A 16952-nucleotide genomic window follows, 5' to 3' on the forward strand; every position below is an offset into this window, starting at 1 on the left:
TCCTCAGCACCACATATTGTGTCCGCCTACAACTAAAAAATAAATGTTAAAAAAATAAAATAAAATTTCAGGTTCAAAATCATGTTGTGAATATTTAATGAGGTGAAAAAAAAAGATGACCAAAATTACTTTAGGTACAAGAAAGTAGGCAATTGGGCATCACTGTAGCATGAGGCTAAATAAACAAGATGGTCCTGGGTTCTAATTCCAATTGTTAAGAGGATTAAATAAAATAATTCAGAGCTACAATGCTGTTCAAAAGTTTAAGCATTTAAATTAACGTCAGCCAAGAGAATTTTTTTTGTGCCAAAAAAGCACACATGCACCAACAAACAATAATGATTCATCATCATCATCATCACCAAAAAATACACATCAAAAATGAGCAGTTGTTCACGACTGACATGTGTCAGGTTCAGATTAAGCTGCTGTAACAGAGAAACCCAAACACCAGCTCAAGCAGGACAGGGGTTTGTGCGTCTGTCACATAACCACCCACAGATAAGCGGGTAGGGTGGCCTCTCTGTCCCAGAAGGGCATGCAGGAACGGAAGTCCTTCTGTCCTTAGCTGCATTCTCCCACCATCTGTAGGGGCCCTGCCGGCATCTGCCTGCACCTGCTGACTCCGCAGGTGTCCCAGTTCCAGTCGGTGATAAGGAGGAAAGTGCTTCCTTTCACAAAAGGGACACACGGCTTTCCCGCCATTGCCTTCACAGAAACTGAGACACAGAGCTGAGAAATGTCCTCTCTGGCTCGCCAGCCATGACCTCTGCTAAACCTTAGGGGTTTCAAATTTTAGGGTTTGTCTACTGTGAAAAGAGAAAAGAGAATAAATACAGGGGACATTAGTTGTCCCCGGCTCCCACACAGCTGGAGCCTGAATTTTTATTTTGTTTGCCTCCTGTTATTAATTGGGAATTCTCATTCATCATAGAAAGAAGTTTCCAATAAGCAAATAGAAGAAGAAACTGCCCCTCCACCGCGGTGGCTCTTTGGGCACCCTCTAAGTGGCTTTGGGGTTTTCCAGATATCCTTAGGGAGTTGCGTAATTCCTCTTTTCCAAGGTGGCAGGAAATAAGCTGTTTCTTCTTTAATCTTCTTTCCTGCTGCCCTTGGCGTGTGTGTGAAGGAGACAAACCCCACAAGTGTGAAACGTGTGGCAAGTGCTTCAGCCGGAAGGACAAGCTGAAGACGCACACGCGGTGTCACACGGGCGTGAAGCCCTACAAGTGCAAGACGTGTGACTACGCGGCAGCCGACAGCAGCAGCCTCAACAAGCACCTGCGCATCCACTCGGACGAGCGGCCCTTCAAATGCCAGATCTGCCCCTACGCCAGCCGCAACTCGAGCCAGCTCACCGTCCACCTGCGCTCCCACACCGGTAAGTCCCGCCGCCACCGCGCTGCGCCTCGCCTCCCTGGCTGGCAGCGTTGGGCACCGCAGAGCCTTTGGCCACAGAGGAGAGGGGAGGTGTCCGATCACTTCCACTGTTGCAATTTTGCTTTTCTTCTGCCTAGAAGAGCCTTTCACAGTTAAATCAGGGATAGCGTCAAGTTTGCAACTTGACAGATATTTTTTTATAACTATAACATGACATATTTGCAAGTAAAATATAATAATTGAGGAGGAATGCTAAATGAAATAGAGATATAAGCAATGGATACTTATAAACTTCTGGTTTATGGCCAGACATTTTGATAATGTTTAAATTTTCCTCTGAATAGTTCAGCACGAAGCAGCTGGATCAGCAAACACACAGGGGTGGGATGTAGCTCAGTGCAATGTGAGAGGCCCTGGGTTCCATCCCCAGCACTGCAAACACTCGTGAGTGCACACACACACACACACACACACACACACAAAAGTCACAGCTCAGAAAAGTCAACAGTAGATGACTCAACAAGTTATTTTTCTTTCAGGGTGTGTATAAGCTAGCTGTTGATATACGATGATGCTGCATAACACAACCCAATCTCAGTGGCTTCATATAGTAAATACTCATTACTCAGGTACTTCAGGTCAGCAGGGGGCTGCTGTGGATGTTGGCTCAGCTTAACCATGTGTATAGCGAAGGCTGTGTCCACAGACCTTGGCTGGGATCTGCTGGCTGCAGGCTCCTGGCTGTCCTCTGGCCTTGGCTAGAATGACCTGACTTTGCTCCATGCATCTCTGATCCTCCTCCTAGGACTGTGGCTGACCTAGACTTGTCCTCACAGTGATGGTAGAGGGACTAGCAAGCAATCCTTTCTGGGTGAGGCCCTTTCAGGCCTCTGATTACACAAGTCTACTTACGTCACATTGGCTACAGCAAGCAAGCTACACGGTTGGTCCTGGTGTCTGATGAGCTCACCCACAGTGGGAGGTCACCATAAGGTCACATGGCAAAGGTCAGGGATGTGAGGAGGGTGAGGACTTGGGGACCCTTGTGCAAATGCACTCCACCTTCATCCCCATCATCATTCACATCTCTCACAGGTAAAATGCATCCATACCTACCCCCAAGACCCCACAAGTCTCATCCTGTCTTCGGGTCAGACTTGAAGGCCAGGGTTGTGTGGTCTCCAGCAGGTCAGGATGTGGCTCCACCTCATCTGGAAAGAGCCAAAATAAAGAGACTCCAGGTCCACTGCCACACACCCAGCATGCAGGGGTCAGACAGCCAGGACAGCCACAGTTGTCCTGCTGTTTGGGAGAAGGTGAATGGAGACCCCACCCCCATTGGTCCAGAGCACTTCTGAAACCCTCTGGGCAGATGCTCCCAGGTTCCCCCATTCCGGAGACAGGACCAGTTTCAAGATTAGGCCTTGGGCTGGCTGCCTGGTTCTTCCCTCTGCCTCCTAAATCATCCCACTTGTGATAAGGGTTGGAAAACATCCTCCGAGGAGCTTCTCAGCCTGCTTCCTGCCCACCAGAATTGGGCGATCTTTTTTGCATTTTATGCTGGCCTAGGCCGGTGACGGTTTGGCTGGTAGAGCCATCTTAAAAACATGGTGGATTTCCTGTGTGCCTGTATGCCAGAAGCCACACACCTCTTCTGGAGTCTTGCCTCTTCGCGTGCCTCAGAGACTTCCTTCTTTAATGTCCCCCAGGTGCCGGAAAGCCTTCCGTCCAGCTAAGGGAACCACTTCGGAGTTTAACAGAATCCTACATCCAGACCCTTCGTTTCTCATTTGTCTTTTCTCTAAGATCAGTTCCCTGAACAGAATCTTCATCTTACTTTGAAAATCTGGTTGGAGATGAAAAACTATATCCAGCAAATCTTTAACTTATTCTATATTCCCTCTAAATTCTGCTTTGGACGATGCTCAGGTCTTTTTCAAGCTTTTCCTCCTCACAGTACCTAATCATAGGCAGCTTCTGAAACACTCTCCCTATTCTGTCTAGAATTTCTCTCTCTCAGAAAGCTCAAACTCACGTGCCTTCTGCCTTCTAAGTTATCCCAGGTGGCAGTTTCACCAAATATTTGTCATGAAATGCTTGCCATTTCATGGGAATTGTCATCTTTCCAGCCTCCACCTGCAAATCAGTCCCCAAACCAGTGCTACATGTTTTGGTCCTCTGCTTTGGCAGTACCTCATTTCTAGATACTAAGATCCATATCTGTTTGTCACAATGACGCAACATATTAAAAAAAAAGAAAGAAAGAAAAAACCTTCACTAAACCTATGTAGATACAACAATATGCCTTTTCTGTTGACATCTTTGGGATCAGCTGGGGACCACCAGGTAACTACTGACCTTGACTGGGCTCACAAGTTTGAGAATCTGCTGGCCATCGGCTGGTTGGCCATGACCCTTGGCTGGGGTAATTCATCTTTGTACTACTTGTCTGTTGTCGTCTTGGGATGAGAGGGCTAGGCCAGGACTGATCACCTCATGGTAAAGACTGAGATACAAGCCAGCCCCATAAGGTCATGTCAAGCCACTCCTTCTATCAAGGATACCATTGGTCAAATCCAGTGACATGGTTGAGCCCGCTGCTGTGGGTGATGGCAAGCCACCCTGCCCGCAGTGGGAAAGTGAACAGAATCACATACACAGCAGAGGACATGGCCACAGGGGTGGGGGCTGGGGGGGGAGGGGCCTTAGGGACATTTGTGTAAGCTATTAAGCAAGCTATGACATTAGCATAACTGATGCCCAACCGATTCTTCAGTATTCTCCCTCAGACTAAGCTAGAGAAACTCAAGGATTTGTTTATGAAAGTGATTCCCTGCAACCTATAAAGATGAATTTACCACTCAGAGCAGTATGTTTTCTAAAAATTTAGGTGTATGCCATTTCTGCATTGTCTCCATGGAATGTTAATTTTTCTATTGTATAAATTGGTGACACTCGTAAAATTGTAAATTAATAGGATTCTATTTTTACCTTTGAGTCGATTCAGGATACTAAATCATCAGTCATTTCAGTACCAACTTAAACTCAAGAAAGATTTTTCAGCTTGAACGTATCAGTGCCTTCTTCATTCAGCAACATCCCTTAAGCCCACGGTGTGCCAGAGCCCGAGGGGATTCCGGTAGTAGGTAGGAACAGTCAGTGGCTTTGAAGACCTTACAGTTCAGTGGGCCTGTCTGACCAGTACACTTCATTTAAGAAATAAGTTTGTTCTTCTAGAACAAAATACAATGACAGAAGAGTTTAGACCCTTTGCTTTTCAGGTCAGAAAGTGCTGTTACACTCTGCAACTTAGCTCTGAGATTTGCTCATCTGGTTTTTCTGGGTTTCGGTTCTTTTGATTGTTCAAGAAATGAAATGACTGTCACAGTAATATGAGCAGGAAGGTATCTAGAAAACTCTTGTAGAACATCCTGAGCAGGTGTTATTGCTCATGATTCTTTGTAGGAACCCATGAATAGAATTTAGGAGATAGGCCCTTGAACTTGAATGTGAAAAACTTATTACTTCATTTTCGGAACATTTACTGGAAATAACTGTGTCCTTCAGTTATGAAAACAGGCAACCAGTCTGGTAACACAGCACATGAACTTATTGCCAGCAAAAATCATAGATGTTTTCATCACACTCGTGCATCTAGATGGAAATATCTTTAGCACACTTTTCTATTTAGAACTGTTGTTACAAGACCCGCCGCTAGCTCTTGTTATTTAATACATTGATAAAGCGTACACATTGCCACATCACAGAATTTTTTCTTTTTTCTTTTAACATTTTCAGTAACTATTTCAATCTAGTTGGCCTCTTTTGTCTTCCTGTTGTTTTTTAGTCTATTTTGTGCATGTAAAACATATTGTTAGAGGGGTTGTAAAGGCTTCACTAACCTGCCAAAAGGGGTGATGACATAAAAAAAGTTAAGAACAACACTCTAAGGCAGAAAAAAGGAAATTTTTTTCAGAAAGGGTAAATACCTTAGGCTTTGAAGGCCTTACAGGCTCTGTCACAGCTGTTTCCCTCTGCCAGGAGACTGTGAAAACAACTGTGGGTAAACAAATGGCTGTTTCCAATAAAACTTTATTTACAAAAACAGGCTGTGGGCAGCATTTGGCCCACTGGCTGTGGCTGGTCATTTTTGTTCTCAGGTCAGTATGCATGATCTTGCTGGTATTTGGTCATGCAGTATATTGTGAAGACTTAGGCTTCCCAATTTTCAAGAAGCATGTTAAATTGCTCCCTGCCACCTCTATTGAATTCATCAAGCAGCTCATGGTTATGTTGTAGGTTTTATACCAAAAAAAAAAAAAAAAAAAAAAAAAAACTTGGAACATAATCCCAATCTTTTGAGTATATGGCCTTAGAAAGCAAACATTCATTAAATAAACAATTACTTATTTGGCTCCAGAATCAGTCTGGGTCGGAATCCAAGCCCTGCCACAGACCACTGGGTGACCATGAACAAATTATGTAGTCTCTCTGGGTCTCAGCCCTTCTGTACAATACTATTAGGACTGATATTAATAATACTGTCCAAAAGAATAAAATAAAATATAATAAATACTAGCCCCCATGCCATGGGATGTTGCCCCTGAAAGGAGACCATTCGGTGGAGAGCTCAGCACAGTGTCCCCAAAAGCAATGGAAGACTGTTAGCTGCTGTTATTTCCTTTGGTTAAGCAATATTGAAATGAAGGGTCACCAATTTGCTTGAATTATCAGTGCCTTAGATAATTTGGACTTGGCGTTCATTGAGAAAATAAATTTTACAAATCGTGTCCATCCAGATGTTTGCAATTTCACTTTCCCTGCTCATCTTTCAGCAAATATGATTTTTTTTTTTTGAAAAATCAAGCAGCTGGATTCTGTAACTTCACAAGTAAAGAACGCAGCTGGCCATGTGGGATAAATAAACTTTGTGCAATAAACTTGTCTCTATTAATAAAAATCTGCATGAAATATAAGCTGGTGTTTCTGTCACTGTAAAAAGAGAGTCCTCGGATGAATGCAGCGTGGAGCTAACCCATTTGGAAATGTGTTGTTGACTCAATTACAACATGTAACTCAATCAAAATCGACGGATTATACAAAATTATGCAACTGTGAGCCATTAACTAGCAAAGTGGGTGCATTAACTGTATGAAGATAGTTTGATTGTGTTAAATATAAACGAGTATGTTTGCAAAACTTTTTTGGGACTATTATATAGCTCTTTTCCAACTCCCATTTTTCTTCTGGGCTTCCTAAGGGCGGTAGTGTGCAAAAGCACGTGGTGGTGGTTCAGGTGTTGGGGAAGAAGAGAAGTCCTTCCCTCCTCCCTCCTCCCAGGGGCTGCTGGGAGCTGCAGTTAGAAGGTCGCCTCCCGCTCGCCTTGGTTTAAGCAGTTTTCTGGTGTGTGCTACGGGGGGATCCTCTGTGGTTGTTGCTGCCTGTTCTTATGGAAACTCACCTTGTGTTGACAGGGGACGCCCCCTTCCAGTGCTGGCTCTGTAGCGCCAAGTTCAAAATCAGCTCGGACTTGAAAAGGCACATGCGCGTGCACTCGGGGGAGAAGCCTTTCAAGTGCGAGTTCTGCAATGTCCGCTGCACCATGAAGGGGAACCTCAAGTCGCACATCCGCATCAAACACAGCGGGAATAACTTCAAGTGTCCACATTGCGACTTCCTGGGTGACAGCAAAGCCACCCTCCGGAAGCACAGCCGCGTGCACCAGTCGGAGCACCCGGAGAAGTGCTCGGAGTGCAGCTACTCGTGCTCCAGCAAGGCGGCCCTGCGCGTCCACGAGCGCATCCACTGCACCGAGCGCCCCTTCAAGTGCAGCTACTGCAGCTTCGACACCAAGCAGCCCAGCAACTTGAGCAAGCACATGAAGAAGTTCCACGGGGACATGGTCAAGACCGAGGCCCTGGAGAGGAAGGAAACCGGCAGGCAGAGCAGCCGGCAGGTGGCCAAGCTGGACGCCAAGAAGACTTTTCACTGTGACATATGCGACGCCTCGTTCATGCGGGAGGATTCGCTCCGGAGCCACAAGAGGCAGCACAGTGAGTACAACGAGAATAAGAACTCGGATGTGACCGTCCTCCAGTTTCAGATCGACCCCAGCAAGCAGCCCGCCACGCCCCTCACGGTCGGCCACCTCCAGGTGCCTCTCCAGCCCAGCCAGGTGCCCCAGTTCAGCGAGGGAAGAGTCAAAATCATCGTGGGGCATCAGGTGCCCCAGACCAACACCATCGTCCAGGCCGCTGCGGCCGCAGTCAACATCGTGCCACCTGCCCTGGTGGCCCAGAGCCCAGAGGAGCTCCCAGGGAACAGCCGGCTGCAGATCCTGCGCCAGGTCAGTCTGATCGCGCCTCCTCAGACCTCGGGATGTCCGAGCGAGGCAGGCGCCATGAGCCAGCCGACTGTCCTGCTGACCACCCATGACCAGACCGACGGGGCCACGCTGCACCAGACTCTCATCCCCACGGCCGCCGCCGGGCCCCAGGAAGCGTCCGGCAACCAGACGTTCATCGCCAGCTCGGGTATCACGTGCACTGACTTTGAAGGCCTTAATGCTTTGATTCAGGAGGGGACAGCTGAAGTGACCGTGGTGAGCGACGGGGGCCAGAGCATCGCGGTGGCCACCACGGCTCCACCGATATTCTCCTCCTCTTCGCAGCAAGAGCTGCCCAAGCAGACGTACTCCATCATCCAAGGGGCGGCGCACCCCGCTCTGCTGTGTCCCGCCGATTCCATACCCGATTAGTACTGAGAAAAGGGGGACGAGAAATGAGGAGTAGTGTTCTGTGAAAGGTTGGCTCTTGATGTTTTTAAGGATTGCCGTGACCGCCCCCTGTAATAAATCGTATTTTGAACTTCTTACTGTAATTTTTTTAACACTGTAACTACTTTGAGACCACCTCTGAATCACCGCGTTCTACGGTAGAATCTTAAATGTTACCAGGATGATTCCAATTAGGAGTGGGGATTAAATGGGTTAAGTCGTGAATACATTTGTTTGTTTCCAATTTGATTTTTCAACTGTAATAAAGGTTCTTTTCCATCTCATTCAATTTGTGTAGTAGATGGTACTTCCTAGCCTCTCTTAAGCCCCATTCTGAAATACCTCCCAGAATTTGGGGTGTTAGTGTATTACATAGATACACATCTATTGGCTTGGAGAACCATTTTCTACATAATGTGACATGAATACTTGAAAAAAAAATGTTTAGTGCTAATGAACAAACAGTTCCCCAATAAATTGATACCTGGTTAAAAGATCCCGAACGTTAATGCTTCTTGAGATATGGTTTGGGTCTGAGGGAGTGTAAATCATTGTATAATTAAAGGGAACTGGAAGTAGCAGAGGCTTTTAGTTCTCTCATGAATATTGCACAAACACTTTACCACCTTCACACTTATATGGAAAAAGTGCAGTACCTAAAGTGACCCCTTTTTAAACACAAATATGATGCAAGTTTCTACTAAAATTTGAGAGGACTTTTCTAGGACTTTTTTTGGTTGTTGATATCTGTACAGATCCGGAATCCAGATGAATGGTTTTGGAAAAGCACCTAGCATAGGTTATATTGAGAGGGAAATTCAAATTGTATTCTGTTTTGAATTGAAATGCTATTTGATCGGTAGGTGGCGCCAGAGAGAAACTGGAATTACTCCTATTTATACCTATAAATATCCTCCAGGGGTTTAATATCTCTGATTTTCCATGTAGACAAGGATTGATAAAGAGGGGTGGTCACTATTCTGAAAGCATGATTAAACTGTTATGAGCATACTTAGATGCATTTTTGCCTAAGTTGTCACTTTTACTTTTTCATAATATATGAACTTATATATATGCAGCTCGGTGGCAGGGTCCATGCATGAGGCCCTGGGTTCTATCCCTAGGAATAGGAAAAAAAAATTTTTGTTATGTAGATCATCTCACCTTCATATGAAGATGTTATTTGTGCTTTGGGTAAAAACAAGCTAGGGAAATAAAAAACAGTGATGTTAGAAATCTTGAGGGTTTGCCTATTAGACATGCAGATCCAGTACCCTTCGAAAGAGCCAAAGAGTTAAAGCTGGATTTTGTCTCCCTTCTTTCTTGGATTCTTAGTATTTGGATATAATTCTGAAGCCTTATTGCATAGCTTTGCCAGACTTTCTCTATTTTCATGTCAGTATTGGTAGTAGTGAATTATTAACTGGTTTTGGTCTGAAACAGGAATTCCTGCAGTGTACAATGCTAGAAATTTTTAGTAATTTTATCATTTTGGAATTACAGTGCCTCCCGATCTACAGTTTTGCTTTCTTGCTTTCAGTTACCTATAGTCAAACTGTAGTGCTAAAATATTAAATGGAAAATTCCAGAAATAAGTTCATACGTTTTAAATGCTTTTAATATAGTATGTTGTTGTAATTGTTCTTTTTGTTGATTATTGTTAATCTCTTCCTGTGCCTAATTTATAAATTAAACTTTGTTGTAGGTTTATGTGTGTAGAAAAGAACATAGTGTATATAGGGTTTGCAACCAACTGCAATTCAGGCATTCAAGGAATGTCTTGGAATATGAACCCAGAGAGTGGGGGACACTACTGTATTACTTGAAGCTCTTTAGAAAATTACTCAGCCACCTTTTAACTATGAAACCTCCATTACAAAACTGTTTTCTACATTGTTCTTCTATCCCCAAGAGTGTCCCTTTTTTCAACTTTTAAAAGAGTTTTTTCCTGTTGTAAATATGATGTGTATTCAAGATAGGACACATCACAAATGGAATAGTATGGGGAAAATGAAGCTACTGATAACCTTCCAGGCCACATGTAAACATCGTCACCAGCTTGGTGGACATCTTCCAGTCTTTTTCCCTATGCTTCCACGTGTATGTTTTCTACTCCAGTGATGAAGCCGGGCTTGAGTTTACTCTTTTCTTCTTGCATTCTGTATTTCTTTCCATATTCTCATATCTTCACCAGGCAGCCACCACATGTACAAACAGACACATAGGCATACCTATACATACGCAGCATACTCTGATATTATAAATGACAACAGTAAAATTTGTTCCCTGCAATAAACTGTGCACAAAATTGTACAAAAACCAAGCTAACAACCCCAAACCTAACCCTCCCAACCCAAGGTTGACGTTCTCTGTGTTCATGTGTGCATGCATGGACTCAGATGAAGGTAATATAGAAAAGGGTTTTCCTATTTCTAGAGTAATTGGATCATGCAATGCATACTTCTCTGCAGCCTGCCTTGATTATTCCATTTATTGACAGTCCTGTGGGTCAACACAGCTAACCCTAGTTCATTTGGTTTTTGGCTTCTTTCAGCCAAGGGTAGTAGTGTGAATGTCCGGTGCTCTCGCCAGCCATCCCCTATGCGTGGATATTTCGGTTATTTAGGGATTTTCCATCACAAACTGCCACAGTCAACATCCTACATAATTCTTCAGATTCAGTGCCTTTTTTTTTTTTCTTTCTCCAAAGACTAGAAAGTGTGCTTAAAACTGTGTTTCAGTGAGTTTCTGTGGCTTGTATTTGCATAGATCCCAATTGACTTTCTTTTTTTTTTTTTTTTTAAGAGAGAGTGAGAGAGGAGAGAGAGAGAGAGAGAGAGAGAGAGAGAGAGAGAGAGAGAGAGGATTTTTAATATTTATTTTTTAGTTCTTGGCGGACACAACATCTTTGTTGGTATGTGGTGCTGGGGATCGAACCCGGGCCGCACGCATGCCAGGCGAGCGCGCTACCGCTGAGCCACATCCCCAGCCCCCAATTGACTTTCAAAATGGTAGTCTCCTACAGAGTGGCCCAGCCACCTGCAGTCCTGCCAGTTAGCAGTCTCTTGAAGTGGCCTGGTGAGTGAACCAGTTATCTGCTCTTTGTGCTTCCCAGCTGGTGTCTGCATCTGCACGGCCTGTGACATCTCCAGGCCTGATGAGCACCTGGCCTTGCAACTTATACTTGCCCTCCCTCATTTGTCTCAGCTTATTGGGGAATTGGGGGTCTAAACCCCACATCTGTGGTACGGTGCTCAGTTTTCTCCCCTTCTATCTCTTGTCCTTTGACTTTGCTTGTGGCACTGTGGCCAAATCAAAGAGACTGCTTTTTATGTAGTCTGCAATTCCATTCTTCATTTGTGGCTCTTATATTTCTTTAAAGCCCTCCTCCCCCAGAGATGAAGAGGTTCTTTTTCTTTAATATTTTTTTATTTGCTTCTTTGGTTTTAGTCCGCACCCTATGGCAGCCAAGATTCATATTTATATTTTCTGGTATATGGGTTTGGCTATCCACTGTGCCACCACCACAAGTTAAATAAGATTTTCCTTAGAACTGAAATCCTGATTTTGCCTTTGGTGTAGATTGAATTCCCAAATATACTTGGATCTCTATTCTGTCCCATTGATCTTTACATCTTCTCTGGCTTGCCAACATCAAATATTTGATTGTTGGTGTTAAGGAATACCTTAATCCTTTAGACTTACAAAGACTTCCTGTTGCTATCTAGTCCCAAAATATTCTTGGTGATTCTTAGATATTCATTCTTCCAAATGAAGCCATTTTATCCAATAACTACCCCCTGACACACAAACACACCAAAAAACAAAACAAAAAATCTTTAGGGGACTTGGACTGAATCACACCAATATTATGTGTAAAAGGAATGACTTATGGGGCTGCAGTTATATCTCAATGGTAGAGCGCTTGTCTTGCAGGGGTGAGGCACTGGGATCAATCCTCAGATCACATATACATACATAAATAAATAAGTAAACAAACAACAATAAATAGAAGTATTGTGTCCATCTACCACTCTTCTATTCAAAAAACTTTGATTCCTGTTGTAAACATTATGTAATAAAATGATATCTAATTTTCTTCATACACAGTCTATTACCATACAAGACTTTAGTTTCTCTATGATTATTGTAATTATGAATGGAAATATTTTCTATTTCAAAATAGTTGTTGTAAGCATAAAGAAAAACTATTTTTATATATTTGTCAAACACCATTAGCAAAAGTTCACATTCATCAACATGAAGTAATGAAAACCCCTAATCTCTGATAAATAGGATTTATGATGATTATAAAATAGTCATCTCATTTCAAATTGTGTTTTCTCTTTCTGCCCCATGTATTTACTGTTTTTTGTTTGTTTGTTTGTTTCCTTGTCCTATTGTCTTGGGACTGTTGATATAGTTGATATCCCTGTTGTGTTCTTAATTTTAACATGATTGGCATTAACATTTCTCAATTTGATGGGTGGGGGTGGTGGCTCAGTGGTAGAGCACTTGCCTAGCATGAGCAAGGCACTGGGTTTGGTTCTCAGCACCACATATAAATAAATGAAATAAAGGTCCATTGACAACTAAAAAAAAAAAAAAAATTTCCTGGGCTGGGGATGTGGCTCAAGCAGTAGCGCGCTCACCTGGCATGCGTGGGGCCCGGGTTCGATCCTCAGCACCACATACCAACAAAGATGTTGTGTCTGCCAAAAACTAAAAAAATAAATATTAAAAAATTTCTCTCTCTCTCTCTCTCTCTCTCTCTCTCTCTCTCTCTATATATATATATATATATATATATATATATATATATATTTATATCTTTAAAAAAAATTTCCCAATTTGATATAATGTATATTCCTACAAGTAATGGTTTTTTATAGTTCTCACGTCATTTTCTTCAAGTAACATTTCACGTAAGAGTTTTTATCAGGGTAGGTTGCTGAATTTTATCAATATCTTTTCAATTTTTTACCATATGGGTGTGCACTTGAATGTGTTGATAGAGTGAATTAGTATACCACACATCCTGTATTATTGAATCATCTTCCATTCCTGGGGCAAACCCTCTTGGCCATGTTGGATTATTCTTCTGATACTTTGCTGGATTCCATTTCCAATTTTTTTTTAATTTTTACAACCATATGCATAAGTGTCATTAATCTCAGTTTTCTTTTGGTGCTATCTCTATCTGGCTTTTGCTTGTTTTTGTTTTAAGTCATGCTAATCTGAAGATAAATTGGAGTCTTTTCCTTCTTGTTCAATGACTTGCAATAGTTTGACTATCAGAAATTCTCTGCTCTGTTCTCTGGGCTGATTCTCTTTTTCATGTTCATTTTTGACAAAGTTTCCCATTTTTTTCTGTGATTACTGGTCTGTTCATGTTGTTTAGCTCATCTGAATCAATTTCATAATTGATATTTTGCAAAAGGAAAAAAAATCATTGATTTGTTCTAAGTTTTCATGTGTTATCCTATACTTCCATTTAATATTCTCTTAAAAACATATATATATGTATATATGTATATATATCTCATATAGTGTATATAGTATGTATATATTATATATATAAGTATTGAGTATTATTTATATATATTATATGTATAATATTTATATACTCATATAGTATTTTCATCTCAATTTGCAAAGGATTTATTATGCATTTGTATTAAAATGAAAGTAGAGTTTTTGCTTTTATTTGTTCTTTCTCTGTCCCTCCTCCATTGAATTTCAGATTTCAACTTCAACAGAGATTGTCCCCAGATCTGCTTTTATTTCAGTTTATTTTGTTATTCTCACTTCCTATCTTAAATTCACTTATTCCTCCTTGAATAACAAAACATTTAAAGCTGTACCTTTTTCCATTATGATCCACTTAGGTTAAAAAAGTAATTTTTTAAAGTTAAAACCACGGCTTATACAAATATAGAAAGAACATCTGTCAAAGATTTTATTTCAGTCATTAATTCAAAGGGAGTCAGTAAGATATCACCTCAGGTTCAAAGAAGAATTCGACAAATGCACTTAGACAATCAGGAATGCTGGAATAAATTTACAAAGGGGGCAGACTGGATCAGTATCTCCAGGTGACAAATCAGCGGACTCCACCAGACTAAATCTGTTTAATGTTCACTTGTTTACAAATTACATGCATTATTATATATTTCAGTAACTGACAAAGTTGTAAAAAACTCAAAACCACGGGGCTGGAGATGCAGCTCTGTAGTAGAGTGCTTGCCTAGCATCCTGAGGCCCTAGGTTCACTCTCCAACATCGCAACAACAACAAAAATAAAATAATAAAAGGCACCAACCCCTACAGAATAGATCACCAGGTTTGGGGACTGGCGATGCCCTCAATCATCTTCATTGTCTACTTCAAACTCTTTCAAAAATTTCCCTTACATCTGTATGCCTATAAATTTTATAAGGAATCTCCTTTCTTTTCCTGAATTTCAAGATATTTTTTTATTTCAGTTGTAGGGTTGGTTGGGAGGTGCAGAATCCAAGGGATGAGTAAAGACATGTTTCCTATTTTTTAAGTAGTTACAATCTATTTTGGATTTTTGTTTCTGATGTAAGTTTTGGTCTCATAATGTGACCTTTAAAATACATGCTTTCTGTAATTTTTCAATTTCTGTGAGGCCATTTATGGGACAAATTTCTGTAAGTATTTGGTGGTTATCAGAGAAGAGTGTATATGTAGTCTCGGTAAAGTTCACATTTTTACAAATCAAATCATCTTTGTTATTCAAATCTTCAAGCCCTCTCTGGTAAACTGAAAGAAGGAGTCCAAAAACTTGGAATTGCCTTGAGTGGGCATGCTGGGATGGAGTGCAGGGCCTCACTGGGGCCAGGCCAGCGTAGCCCTGGACTTTGCTTTTGACCAACCTTCTCTTGCGTTACGGGGGATTTCATTCCATTGTGTTTTGTCGTTCGTACGTGGTACCTGTGGGACCTCTGCTGTTGCGTGTTCTTTGTCATCTTCATCTTAGATAATGTTCCTTCCATTTAATAGCTTCAGCCTTAACTCATGCTTTATCTCATGGTAATATTCTAAGTCTCAGCTTATACCTTATGACCTTTGTAGTCTGATTTATCTTCAACCATCCCACTGATTAAAAACCATCACCTTCTCCTTGCTATGACAGGGAAATTCAGATATTTTATCTTTATCATTCTATTAGTCACTTCCATCTTATGTAATTTTACTATTTATAAACTCTGTGGTTTTCTCCTTTTCTCTAAGTTTTCCTGTTCCTACAGATGGTGTTAGGACACATCTCTCTTCTAATAGCTAATGGCTATTTCCAATCTTCAACAATCATTGGTAAACTTATATTTTTTTCCATTGCTGTATAGAAAGCAAAGTTAACTGTGACTCTTTCTTCCATCCTGAAGTCCTCTTCCCAGTGAGAGGAGGCTTTGGGGCCTCATTTTTTCCTAGAATGCCCTGTCCCCAAATCTTTAGTGTTGCCGAGATAGCTTTCAAGTTTATTTCCAGGCTCTAGTTAAGTAAGTCCTGCCTTCCAGAGTGTCTCTTATATTAAAATACCGTCTGCACTAGATTCAACCAAGATGTGCAACACACGGGGCTCAACACAGATCTCGGACTCTTCTTCCCTATTCCACGCCTTTGGCTTCATTTTGCTTGGTTAGAGTGATTCCTGGAATATGTGCTTCAGAAAGGGCACAGGGGGTTCTTCTTTTGACCCGTTTGAACATAGGATCTTCTCTGCAGTCACCCTTAAACTCTGTTCTGGTCGGGATGGGGAGTTCATCCTGCTCTGATCCAAGTCAAGACAAAATGCTGTGTTGCCAGGAGAGAAGTGGGCAGTGCCCCACCTTAGCAAATCAGGTTGAAAGAGCCAGCCAGGGAAGTTTCTAGAATCTTGAGAGTGGCTTGACATCAAGACACAGTGTTGATCTTATCAGCCATGAAATTGTAATTACATAAATTGGAAATCATATTTTCTTAATTTCTCATGCCCACAGGGCTCCAAGCTTTAAACATTTCGTCTACATAAAATCATCCTTAGAAAAAAATTGATCAAAACAATATAAAATTATGATACATTATGGTAATTATTAAATATAAACAAAATATTTACTGAGACTGTGAGTCTTAATGAGGCAGACAGCCTTGGTTTGGCATCAGTCTATGTATCCTTACTAAATGTTAATTTTTAAAAAAACTGGATTTTTTTAAAAGTTGCCACCATGAGATACAATTCATTTTCATTTATATTCCAAATATTCTTTTTTATTGATGTAAACTCTAAAGTTTCATTCAAACAAATAAGCATATAAAAAATTGTATTGTGATAGCAATGCCTCTCGATTATTTTAACTCCTTTTAAATTATATACCCCCCCAAAAAAAACAATCACATATTGGTCAATCATAATTAACTGGGTCAATATTATCAAAAGCAAAGAACTGAACGCTGACTGAGGTTTCTTTTCCAATCCTGGAGTCACTGGATTTTGTAACATCGACATCTTGATGTCCCAGAGTTTTCTCAGCTCTGTGCATTGATAACATCTGGATTTTTCTCAACTAGCCACTTTTCACAGCTGGGTGTGTTCTTACCTTCTCAACTTTAAGAAAAAGTACCCATGGGAGTTAAGATTTGAGAAGTGATTTCCTTTCTCGGGCCTGTGTACCTCTTGAAATACCTTGGTATATTCCCAAGCTCTAGAACCCGGTTGGAAGACCTTAGTCCTAGATTCAGCAAAAGCCAGGTGGCAGGGATGTCCAGTATTATGGACTATGCAACTCTCAACTCT

The 16952-nt window shown here is 41.6% G+C and overlaps 1 protein-coding gene across 3 annotated transcripts in view; it reads left to right on the forward strand.

Moving 5' to 3' along the window:
* The window catches only part of Zfp64 (ZFP64 zinc finger protein), a 72755-nt gene that overhangs the window by 20312 nt on the left and 35491 nt on the right, over positions 1 to 16952 (forward strand). For 2 of the 3 annotated variants that reach the window (XM_026391005.2, XM_026391006.2), the window contains exons 5-6: positions 1130 to 1381; positions 6855 to 8439. In XM_026391005.2, coding sequence (XP_026246790.2) covers positions 1130 to 1381; positions 6855 to 8137 — 1535 coding nt within the window. In that variant the 3' untranslated portion in view covers positions 8138 to 8439. Of the gene's footprint in view, positions 1 to 1129; positions 1382 to 6854; positions 8440 to 16952 lie in introns of those variants that run through there. The other variant, XM_026391007.2, reaches the window with a different exon arrangement.

This window comes from Urocitellus parryii, chromosome 6 (genome assembly GCF_045843805.1).
Source record: "Urocitellus parryii isolate mUroPar1 chromosome 6, mUroPar1.hap1, whole genome shotgun sequence".
Lineage (NCBI taxonomy): Eukaryota > Metazoa > Chordata > Mammalia > Rodentia > Sciuridae > Urocitellus > Urocitellus parryii.